Below are 12,707 nucleotides of genomic sequence, written 5' to 3'. Positions count from 1 at the left end.
TAATGGCTCATCCGTCAATGTCTATCAGAACGTAAATTGATTTCCAATCGTTGTGACGGTAGACTTCTGACAGGTAAATTGGACAAAGCTAATTATGAATGGAATTTCTGTAGATATTGGAGGGAAATGAAAAAGATTTATTATAAAAATTATCAAGCAATTAACTTATACTTAACGTTTTATTAGTTTGGTAGCGGCGTAGCTTTGGATTACAACACTGGTTTAGTATTATGAAAAAAAAACTAGATCAACTTAGTTATTGAAAATAAACTTACACCCAACCTCTAGGCATTAAAATATATACCTGGTTATAGTTTACGTTAAAAAAAATTGTGTTTTATGCACTTTTCGTAGCAGTCTACATTATGGATCACCTCGTGCTACGAGATCGTAGCCTTCGTAGCGCTACGCCTGTTCCGAATCCTAATAGATGAGTTGTGTAGCAAATGCCGTATTTCGGCTTAATACAAAACAATTGAACTAAAACATAATGTTTTTCGATTCCAGGTAGTGTTGGTGTTCATCCTGAGTATAGCATCGCTCATCATCTACTTCATTGACGCGTCCAGGTAACAAACAGTCCTTATACCTTCAATAACATTGCATCGCTAACATTATTAATAACTTACTAATCTTGATAATGCTGAATTCAAGGAATACGTGAGTCAATACTCATAATAAATGTGGTCGAAACTGTTTGCTGAATATAGTCCTATATGTAGCTTCTGTTTATTTGTCAGCTGTGATATATTAGTGAAATAGCTTCAAGTGAACCTGTTCCTAACTGTTGTTGTCGTTAGAGAGATGTGCATGACCTATATACAGAGTGTTTGATTTCAGTGAAGAGGTTGAGCGATGCCAGAAATGGAGCGACAATATTACTCAGCAAATCGACCTTGCCTTTAACATATTTTTTATGGTCTACTTTTTTATACGAGTAAGTTGAGTTCGTTTATTTTCCGTTCATCATTGGCAATTCAAGATGCTTCTGTTCCAATCAAAATTAATTATTCATTTCATAAAAAATATTTATTCACTAGCTTTTTTTAGAGAACAAACTTTTAAACCAAAACAGTTAATTGATCTTATTTTATTTTTTAAACAAACAACTTACTGAGTTGACACTAAACATTTTCCGTATCCCAAATTAACGTCTCGTGCCGGCCATAAATTCATACAAAATATGAAGTTGTGTTGTTGAGATAAAACAGTCTTCGCTAAGCTGTGCGAAATTATTATACTAACATTTAAACAATACTCCGAGTCTACATCAACACCTGAAGAAGCTTTACAAAATTAATTCTTCCTTCTTCCTTTTAATTTATGTCAATGGCTTTTTATATGGTGTCTGATATGATTGACAAGAAACACCAAATACTTAGACTGACTTTTTATTGGTTGTGCATGTTCATTGTTCACATAGTCTAATGCCCGAATACTCAAATGATTCTATGATACTTAATTATAATGATGTTGGCGTCAAACAAACTTGATAAAGCAAACGAAAACAATACCTATATATTTTTATCCATAATAAAATAGCTCTAACATTCGTCCTACACTTAACGCCATAAATATTTGAAAAAAAAAAACAACCGGTAATCGAGCTATCCTTTCAAAGATCGAACGTTGCATTTCGAACTCTTTTTCGCAAAAGTTCGAAGTAGGCCCATAAAAAGGATTACCCATAAATCGAGTAGAAAACAAAAGAAAAATTAATATAAGACAATTAGGGAATCTTCGGAAAAATAAACGAATGTGTTGCTCTGAAAAAACATAGTTTTATTTTAACATAAATTATCACTTTTTTAAGCACTATAACAATAGAAATTACAAATTACCTGAAAAAACATAGAAACGACATTAAAAGTTTATTGTTCACTGCCGATTCCTCTTCCTATTATATCACTTACTTTAAATTATTTACATTACATTTACTTAGTCTCGCCCATGTCTCGCCATATTTCCAAACCACCCGTCTGCTTTATCCACAGTACGATATCTCCAAATTTTGGTCCTGAACCAAACAAAATTCTCTTATCATATCAAGTCCAATTAAGAAATCATATTGAAATTCGTTGCCATCCACTATGTAGACATCTACATTTTTCTCTATATCTAAAATCTTTATCTTTATTGTTGTCAAGCCTCGAGTCCTTTTTACACCATTAATTGTCACTAGATTTGCATTTTTGTGATCATCTCTTTTTCCCTGTTTTATATTTAACAATTTGGAATTTATCAGTGAAACATTAGAGCCGGAGTCATATATACCAAATATTTCCATACTCTCATTTAGTGTTAGCTTGACTCTAATTAATGGTGTAATCACTCGTTTTTTTGATCATCGTCATTTAATTCAATATCCAACACAGTATTGTTCACATTCTTGTTATCAGTTGGTTTAAACCAGCATTTTTCTTCTGGATGGTAGCGAACACCTTTATTTAATTTTTTACATATTTTGCACGGATTTTTCTCGTATTTAATGTCAATATTTTTCTTGTTTTTGGCAAAACTCTTTTTGTTCATTGCATATTCTTGTTTGCCAATTTCATTGCATAAGCTTGCAGTGGATGTTACTAGTGCTCTATCAATTTTGTCCATGACGTAATCCGGCAACCCTATCGCAATAAGATTTGTCAGCGTTTGAGTGTCAATATCTTTGTTTACTTCCAATAAAAGACGTTCTTTTTTTGTGGCATATTCTAGCAAGGAGCCTGCTTGGTATCTAAATGTATATGCATATTTTATCTGAGACCATCCCTTATTACCATAAGTTTCACAAAAATTGTTTTTCCACACGCTCCATTCTGACTTAATGGTGAATTTTATTATCATACTTGTGTACCAATCTAAACACTGTTTCTCAAGAAGGTGTTTTAAAATTTCAATTTTCCTGGCATCCTGTATTATTTCAAACCTTTCACATTCAGCTTCAAACTCGCTAATCCATTGATTCACATTTGATGTTCTTCCCGAAAACTTGTCTAACACAAACTTCTCAGCTGTTTTTATTAGATTTTTATGCTTAGATTCAGCGCTGTTGTTGCTACTATTATTAGAAGGTTTTGTTTCCACTGTAATTTCATCTAGATATTGATTACCGAACTGTACGTTTTCGCCTTCATCCAAGTAGATTTTACGTAACTCGTCAGTTAGTGGAATCCATATTTTCCGTGTCTGGTGTCTTTTTTTAAGCGAATTCTTTATTTTCGCATACATTTCTAAACTCGTTATAGCAATATGTTTGTTCGCATTTTTGAATTCGTCGGGTATATCGTACTCGCATCCATCGGGTGTTTCAATGGCGGTTATGCAAATCAAATTTGTTTTACCATCACTTGCGGCTAATACCGCGAAAGTAAATCTTAATTTTTCCATTCTTCGTTTTCAACCAGTAATGTCGTTTTATAAGACAATTAGGGAATCTTCGGAAAAATAAACGAATGTGTTGCTCTGAAAAAACATAGTTTTATTTTAACATAAATTATCACTTTTTTAAGCACTATAACAATAGAAATTACAAATTACCTGAAAAAACATAGAAACGACATTAAAAGTTTATTGTTCACTGCCGATTCCTCTTCCTATTATATCACTTACTTTAAATTATTTACATTACATTTACTTAGTCTCGCCCATGTCTCGCCATATTTCCAAACCACCCGTCTGCTTTATCCACAGTACCGCCATCTACAGATAATGTAGGTAAAACAGGAACTGTTTTACCCACAGACATAGCTTAAAGAAGTTTTAATTTCTTTACATTAATATAATTTATTTTGCATTTGAGTATTCGGGTACATATTTTTCTGATCTTATTGATGTTTTTCTCAGTGTTTTGTGTACAAAATTGTTACTCTTAATACGAATTGTATACCGTGTGATACTTCTGTTTCAGTTTATAGCAGCTAGTGACAAACTATGGTTCATGCTCGAGATGTATTCATTTGTAGATTATTTCACGATACCCCCATCCTTTGTATCAATATACCTGGATAGAACGTGGATAGGTGAGTCAACTTTTTCTCTATACTAATCTATACAAGATTATAATTATAAAGAAGATTGGAATAATTCCACGAAAAATACTAATTCTCAACTGCATTCTGCTGTCTAAATGTAGTAAGCGTTTCAAAATAAACATACAAGAAGTTAATGAATTCAGAAGAAGAATCAATAGAAATACAACTTTATTACGATTGATTAGCTTTCAAACAGACTACACTCAATAAAATAAACGAAGTTGTTAGTACATACAAAGCATAAGTAAAACTAGATGTTCCTTTCTGTTTCAGGGCTGAGATTTCTCAGGGCTCTACGCTTAATGACCGTGCCTGATATTTTGCAATACCTCAATATATTAAAAACATCGAGCTCAATTCGGTTGGCGCAATTAGTTTCTATATTTATATCAGTGTGGTTGACCGCAGCCGGCATTATTCATTTGGTAAGTGTTTCACGTCAAATATTTTACTCTGTATGTACGTGAATTACGGATTAGAGGATTTTTGAAACTGATGACTCAATTTGAGATGTATAAATCGTGCATATTATTATTTTCTTAGCAGTGAGTGTCAAAATTAAAAAGTTCTCCACCGAAAAAAAAGGGTTATATTCTCTTTTGATGGAAAATGTATTTAATGTGCATAACTCAATAGCAAATTAATGTAATTACAGTTATTGAAATAAAATCTCTAGACTCGAGTACATATCATGTCCCTAAAGAGAAAAAATTAAGTAAATGGAATGCTCAAACAGTTAATGATCTCCAACAAATGTATTCTGTACCCATTCAAATCTTAGTACTTGTTGGCCCTTATCTGACACGCGTGTCTGTGGTGTTTCAGCTGGAGAACTCGGGCGACCCGTTAGAGTTCGAGAACGCGCAGAAGCTGTCCTACTGGACGTGTGTGTACTTCCTTATAGTGACCATGTCCACCGTAGGTTACGGTGACGTCTTCTGTCACACAGTACTTGGAAGAACATTTTTAGTTTTTTTTCTCCTCGTCGGCTTGGTAAGTTTCACTTTCAACTGTTCTATCTAAATCTCTATGAATTTAATATTTAATGAATTTAAATGAATTATAAAATCAAATATTATCAAAGTTCTCTTTGCAAGGAGACGCAAGTCTCTAATTTCTTTCTGTAGTTGCATTTGGAACACGACATTTTTAATTTCTCAAGTATTTAAATGTAGTTTCCATATATTTTGTACGGCTACTGAGTCGTTACGACAAGCTTGCGGTTCCTTGTACAAGGCTAAACTATAACAAAGCAAAAGGAAACATAACAAACATTCCAGTGATAAGGTTACAATATAGTTCACATGGGACTTGCTAGACAAGTGGTTGATCGCACAGCTCGTTGAATGATTGTAAGCCTGACTAGTGCACACATAGACCGCATGACGTTAACGATGAGCTCGCGAGACGCCGAGCGGCGCCCCGCCCGGGCGGATCCTCACCGCCCTCGAGTGCCATCTTCTAACTTCCCGGCTTCCAACGACTATCTTTCGACTATCGCCGACCACTCAATTTTAATACGCTTTTCTTCGAGCGGCTGCATGGGTGTATTTTGTTTTTTCTTTTGCTTTGTTACGTGAAAGTGACCGCGAACGTGCCGCCGGAGGATCTGGCTCGCCGCGCTTAGAGTACGGAGTGTACTGGGGACTGGTCCGAACGAGATACGCGAGTGTCGCAAGTCGCGCAGTGGCGCCCGCCGCCTCGGCGACCCGGTGCCGTCCCACCCCTCCCACCTCGCGATGCATGCCGCACCACGCCTGGCTGTGTTCAGTTGCTCACATCACCGGTAGACACACACTACTTCCTTTTATTTTTATTTCGCTCCGCTACCGGCTACACTTTACGACTCAGCGTCACCATAGAGAGTATACCGATCTGTGTGGACATTGTCGTGCACCACTCGATGGTGTCCGCGTGCGATCCGGACACCATGTTCGATCGACACCGTGGTCTGTTGCAGGCAATGTTCGCTAGTAGCATTCCCGAAATTATAGAGCTGGTAGGAAGTAGGTCCAAGTACAGTGGCGAGCTGAAGCGTGAACATGGAAAGAGGTATCCGTTTGATAATATAAAATGGTCGGCGAAAGTTAAGGCGATTCATCTCGCACCACGTCCGGAATGAATCGCCCGAGCTCTCGGCGACCATGTGGTATCATCACCTTATAAGAAAGCTTGCTCAGTGCCGTCAGATGTATTGTGTTATCTACTCGTGTTCACGCGCGGGTCCGTCGGCGGGCGGCGGGCGGCGCGCGGCCCCGGTGATACCCCGTACCGCCGGGGCCGGCGTCTCTGCGCAGCCCTCCGACTCGGCCCGCCCGTGCTCGCGTCTACCAAGCGTCTATACCGAATGCCCACCGTTTTTAGTTTAGGTACCGGTCGAACCGATTTCTTTTTAAGTTCTGTTCATCGATTAGTTAGCGTATGTATCCTTAGGCTTTGCATGCACCCGGTCACGAGTCCCGTCACGGCTCCCGCCGCTAGCGTAGCTCGGCACGGCACCCAAGTCCCGCACACCCACACACAGCCACAGCCACCACGCAGACAGACGACACTCATCGCACACAGCCTCGTGCGCGAGGGTTCGCGGGCCGGGCGGGCGGGGCGGGGCGGGGCGGGCGCGCGGGGGCGGGCCGGGGGCGCGGCCACTCACCTCACGGTGTTGCTGTGTATCGTAGGCTGTGTTCGCCAGCTGGATCCCCGAGATCACGGAGCTGGCGGCGCAGCGGAACAAATACGGCGGCCGGTACAACAAGGACGTCCGCCGCAGGTACCCTGCTCTCACGCCCCCGCTCCACGCGGCTTCCTGCCTTCCTACCTCTCACGGTTTCGATCTTGGTTGATTGAATGCGGAGTTTGCTAATGAAATTTATTAATCCTTCACTAGAATCGGTCTCTCGGTGCCGTGGCGCATGCTCGAAGAGTTAGCTCCCGGCGGCCGCGCCCCTCTCCCCGAACTAGAGAGACAGGCGCGCGGTCGACCGACGCACTACTACATGCCTTTTTTCGTAAATTTTACTCGAGATACCGTTGAGCTTTTTAATCCTTTCTAACGAGACTAGATCTGGAGAGAGCCGATGTAAAGTTTTGTAATGCTGTCGATGAAGTAGTGTTTGGTTTGTTCGCTTGCACACGATGCCTGTCGCCACGCTGTAGCGCTAGCTCCGGCACTCGCCACAGTCCCGCGACACACAGCCAGTGCCGCGCCGACGCGCCCGCCGGCCCGCGCCGCTCCGCCACTCGCGCCGCGCGCTCGCCCGCGCTCCGCCGCGTGTCGTCCGCGCGGTCGCAGCGAGGCGAGTCGCCGCCGCGCCGCCCCGCCCGAGGCCGCGCGCCGGCGACTCGCCCCCGCTCTCGGTTGAATGAATGTGAACGTCTTGTTTTGTCTGTCGGCGTTTAGGCGATATTTGCCAGTTGTATCCCAGAGATAATTGACTTAATCGGCACTAGACCCAAGTATGGCGGCACCCTCAAGAATGAGCGGGGACGCAGGTGAGCCGCTGTCTTCACTCCGTTCCGTTGAATGTGTTCCGTGTTGTGACATCTATTCTTCCTTTTCCTCTCTTAGCACGCTTCTGTGTTCTCACTTATCTTGGCGGGACGCAAGTCCCGCGAGTTGTCTTTGTTTTTATGAGTCGATATTGATTGTAAATTACCTTTGAATTTGAGTTCAGTTGAATAGTGAACAGCAGATAGTGGCTAGTGTTATCGCTCGTCATTATAGGTATCATGATTATGTTCTGTTAGTATACGTACGTAAAGTAAAGGAATGTTAACGTAAAGCTTAGTTACGGAGAGTTAAATGTTGAGTGGTACCGTACCGTAGTGCGTTGTTGGCGTCGTGGCGCGAGCGGTGGACAGCCTGCCTGGCGCCCGCGGGCCCGGGCGGCCTGTTGCCGCCCGCCACGGCCCGTCCCTCCCCGCGCCGTCCGCTATCCACGGTCCGCTCCGACTGTATCCTGCCTGCACGACTTACTCTTATTGTACTCTTAATGTTGACCCTCTTTCATGTTTTGATCTGTAATGTAATTTTGAGTCGACCCCCTCGGTTATTTTAGTGTAATGTATTTTCGTAAATATATTCATAGAGCGTGGCAAGGCTGTGTGCATTGAGGACATTTTTAACGCAAAATTAGTTTAGTTTTATTGAACATATCATTTGACATGATTGACATCATCCTAGCAACGATACACCAATCATTTTATAAACAACTTTGGATTGATTTTGGAAATTGTTTGCAATGTTTATGGATCGTTAAAGATACAAGGTAGACATGTTTAATGTTTATATGAATAAAAATGAAATCAGATCCTTTGCCACACCTTAGATGAATACTAGATGCATGTTCGTACGTAGACATGAGCTGTTTGCAACGTTTGGTTTATTTAACTTTCTTATTTTCTGCTCTGTGATGACTTTCTGACTCTGAATCTTTCTCTTTATCTATTTTATTTTAAAACATTAACTTTCACCATTATACGGACTGTCGACTGTCACATTTCAACAAACGAAGTGTCCACCTCACAGTGTCGATGTGAACTTATTAAGAATTGCGACTCTGGCTCCCAAACAATATACAATGTATTATAATTATACGTATATAAGTAATATATTATATAGTCCGAGTAAGACATTATATCCCGAATACATAAACTGTACTGAGACGCAAGCTTTTACTGTTAATACAATTTTTATCTAAACACAGTACAAGAAGCGTAGTCACAGATTTTAGACCGTAGAATATATGAAGTTGAAAGCGAAACACGCAGTACATACACGTTACCACGATATTTACAAAAGCCACTAAAAGTAACTAGCTCACCATTCAAATGTAACAGAACATATTTGAACACATGTATTTTGCTGTGTCTAGATAAGAATTACACATACTGACTTTTACGTAGCTTCGCAAACGGTATCTACTCACAAACCAAGACTGTCAAGTCCCCATTATACATTTTAATACATTCGTATTTTTAAGCTTTATTAATAGAACAAAACTTATGATAATTGCGATTATTTACAAAACTCTACAATTTGCTCAACTCATCCTTATTCCATTTGATCACTCCGTTTTTTATTGTTTTTCAGTAAACCGTAATCCTGTGTACATTTAACATACCGTTTGTAATTCTACTAATAGTCAGTGTGTTAACATGTAGTATCCAAGTCATAACACCACAACAGTATTTTGACCTCCATGCAATGTATGCTATCGTTGTATGTCCCCCTACAGACACACATGTCCTGCAAGCGACCTAAACTGCCCCCACCCATAGTCGTCGTCTCATTTTTAAGTTTATTTATTTATAGTGTGGTAGATAGTTACACAAATCCTGAACGAAACTGAGCTTTCTAGAAACGATCATTTATTTGTGGCTATTTTCGTAATTTTGAATTAACTTATCATCATTGCATTTTGGATTAACTGTATTCATATTTAAAGCTTTCCAAAAATCTTAGCCACAAACTAATGAGCTTATAGTAAATATGGACGTTTATTTTTTGCAAACCACGTCATTGTTTTGATAATGATCTTAGAATCTTCACTACTTTATGTCATGTAATTTGACAATTCATTTGATTATTTTTGATTGCTGAATAAACCAATGACGTGGTCAATATAAATGTAGCATTATCTTCACGCTTCTATCACTTACTGTTTTGTTTAACCCTGTCGTGACCTGTTTGTTTCAAATTATTTTTATTACCGTTACTTCCATGTGGTCCCAGGTGTTAAATAAAACTTCAAATTGCTGTTACTTCTGTCTTTTCCTAATACTTATAAGATGCCGCTTTTTGAAAACTTGCTTTAAAAAAAAACAAGCCAATGTAAATTTTTTCAAAGTTTTAACGACACGAAGCTTACTGATAAATTCAATTTTGCATTTTCAACAAGTTTTTTTGAAACTTAACAAGCTTTGAGACTTTCTGAGAACTCGCTTCTGAAGCTTCTTTCTTTTTCAAAATGCAAATTAATTTGGTAGCTGCACCTGTCGCGTGGCTTGCTGGGCCGCTGGTATAATAACGTTGTACGTTTTCAGGCATATAGTAGTCTGTGGACACATTACATACGAGTCAGTGAGCCATTTTTTAAAAGACTTCCTCCATGAGGACAGAGAGGATGTGGACGTCGAAGTTGTTTTTTTACACAGGTATGTACATTAGCATAAGTTTTACATTAATTATAGATTAAGTAATTTAGGGAAATCTATATAATCAAATAGTAAATATTTTGTAAAGATACTGGTTATAAATAATGCACACCAATATGAAGACCATAAAGTCTGTTCATGAAATTGAACCAATTTATAGGTCAAGAATGCTTTAATACTTTGACTTTTGTAGAAAATGTCGAATTTCCTTAATCCGGAAACAATAACATAGTCAATTTTTCAATGAAATGAGGAATGCCTTACTATATAATCCAATTATAGATCAATAAGTTATTAAATATTCTCATATTTTTTTGTTGTGCCGAATAAGTTTAAGCAGGATTCTTTTTTGTGACAATATTGATAAGTATTTTAAGCCTTTGGGAACTATTTACATCAGAATGCAATGAAAAATATAAAATAAATTAGAGAATACACTAGGTATATGTAGTAAATGAGGTAACAAATATTGACTCGCTGGCAACCGTAAGTGTAGTATGGCAGCGCGCCACACCGCGTGTGTGCGCGAGACGCGCGTGTGTGTGGCAGGGTGGTGTGTCATGTGTGTCCGACGCCGCTTTCAGAAAAGAGCCCGACCTTGAGCTGGAAGGTCTCCTCAAGCGTCACTACACCACCGTCGAGTTTTTTCAGGGTACAATGATGAATGCCGTCGACCTTGAACGAGTCAAGGTTAGAATACAACCATAGAGCAGGCATTAGATTAACGCACGGCCGTAATTATCATTGACGCGTCTACGTGAATCAGTACTTTTTTTTATTTATTTATATGTGCATAAAACAGATCTTTTTCTTCTGTAAAGACGCTGTTTCATAGTCACAGTAGGTATTGATCACTTTGGTAACGTTTATCTCGTGATTATTTTGATGCAATCATTGCTTCTCACGGTGCTGCGAGGTCGCCGGCTAGAGCGAGGCGACCCCGCACCACCACACGACTGCGTATTTTGGTACTAGAGTTGCATGGTAAGGCCACGCCAGGCGGCGGACTGTCCGGTAACCATGGCCCGCAGTGTTAACTGAGCGATTATGACAGGAAACCGCCCGACCTGGAGCTCGAAGGCCTGTTCAAGAGACACTTTACCACTGTGGAATTCTTTCAAGGCACCATTATGAATCCAATCGACCTACAGAGGGTGAAAGTAAGTAGCACTGCACACACAAAAATCAAATGGGCGTGGTGTCGGTTTGACGATGTAACATATTGTCTAGAGTAGAGCGATGCTCGTTGACTAACCTATCGCGGGATGTCGGCGCGGTGTTCGGTACCCTTCCGTCGTTACTGAGCGCTGCTTGCTGTGGGCCTCGCTAGCTCTGTGTCGGCGCGCGCGGCGGTCCGCGTCCCACTGCGCCGCCGCGCCCAGCCCGCCCACCATGTGTCTGATTGGGTGTTGTTGCAATGCTGGCCCGTTTCTCACTTCGATATCGATTTTCTGTACGTTCCGATGGCAATATTGGCATTAATGGCTGCCGAAGAAAGGGTTTCCATTTCAAAATTAACATTTTTATAAGTAGTCGAGTACAGTTATCGATTGTCGATACTTTGGGTAAGTTGGCATGGCTTATGGAATGACGGCGCTTGTCTGCATGGTAACTTCTTCTTTCAACCCCACCTGCTTGTTATGAAGTGAATACCACTCTGTAAACTCATTCAGCTCAAACTGAGCAATTGGCTTACTAAACTGAACTGAAAATTGTATTTCTAAACCACATTTTCCAAATATCCACGTGGTGTTCATTTTTATATTTTCAGCCAAAGTTCTGCATGCGCAATTTTCACGCTTTTGTGTAAACCTCCGCTTGAATTAGATCGTAATACTAACTTAAGTTAATGTTAGATTAAAGTCTTTACTAAAGTGTTCTCTGTCTTTCCTCCTAACAATAGATGTGTAACTAACTTTTCGGTAACTTAGTGTGTTCACGTTTGGTTGGTAAGTGTTGTGACCCTGATAAGTGTTTTAATTACTGCTTTTCGCAAATTGATATTCCCCTAAAATTTGCAGTAAGATAAAAATGGTGCTTGGAAAAATTTAATTCAATCCCAAAACCTGAACAAGAAGCCCCCTTTTGGTGCCAATCATTTTGATAATATACCCTCAGCAATAGCTTGAATCAATCTGTAAGAGTATCATGTAGATAGCACAGTGAGCCTAAAAGCGATAGTGAGACGACATCGTTACGCTCTTTTTTCAGTTGACATCACAACATATTCAATAGACAGCAATTATATATAAAAAAAGTCACAATCGCTTTTCCGCCCCAATTCCGCCATCTACATGACTCGTGCTCTTCGACAAGAAGTTATAATACATTGCATACCTTAGGTTCACGAAGCAGACGCGTGCCTGGTGCTAGCCAACAAGTATTGCCAGGACCCTGATGCGGAAGATGCTGCCAACATCATGAGGGTTATCTCCATCAAGAACTACTCCGACGACATACGGGTGATCATCCAGCTGATGCAATATCATAATAAGGTGGGTTAAGTTTCATCAACAGGGCCATTAC

At 40.0% G+C, this 12,707-nt stretch overlaps 1 protein-coding gene across 3 annotated transcripts in view; it reads left to right on the top strand.

The window, feature by feature from the left end:
• Nucleotides 1-12,707, top strand: part of LOC110383928 (calcium-activated potassium channel slowpoke) — a 62,301-nt gene that overhangs the window by 34,871 nt on the left and 14,723 nt on the right. For all 3 annotated transcript variants that reach the window (XM_021344901.3, XM_021344892.3, XM_021344904.3), the window contains exons 2-10: nucleotides 508-569; nucleotides 841-937; nucleotides 3,905-4,016; nucleotides 4,302-4,453; nucleotides 4,854-5,021; nucleotides 5,989-6,080; nucleotides 10,071-10,181; nucleotides 11,236-11,341; nucleotides 12,524-12,676. In XM_021344901.3, coding sequence (XP_021200576.1) covers nucleotides 508-569; nucleotides 841-937; nucleotides 3,905-4,016; nucleotides 4,302-4,453; nucleotides 4,854-5,021; nucleotides 5,989-6,080; nucleotides 10,071-10,181; nucleotides 11,236-11,341; nucleotides 12,524-12,676 — 1,053 coding nt within the window. The remainder of the gene's footprint in view (nucleotides 1-507; nucleotides 570-840; nucleotides 938-3,904; nucleotides 4,017-4,301; nucleotides 4,454-4,853; nucleotides 5,022-5,988; nucleotides 6,081-10,070; nucleotides 10,182-11,235; nucleotides 11,342-12,523; nucleotides 12,677-12,707) is intronic.

The sequence above is a fragment of the Helicoverpa armigera genome, chromosome 12 (assembly GCF_030705265.1).
Source record: "Helicoverpa armigera isolate CAAS_96S chromosome 12, ASM3070526v1, whole genome shotgun sequence".
Lineage (NCBI taxonomy): Eukaryota > Metazoa > Arthropoda > Insecta > Lepidoptera > Noctuidae > Helicoverpa > Helicoverpa armigera.
Note: the sequence above shows the minus strand (reverse complement) of the source record. Positions and strands in the feature narration are given on the sequence as shown.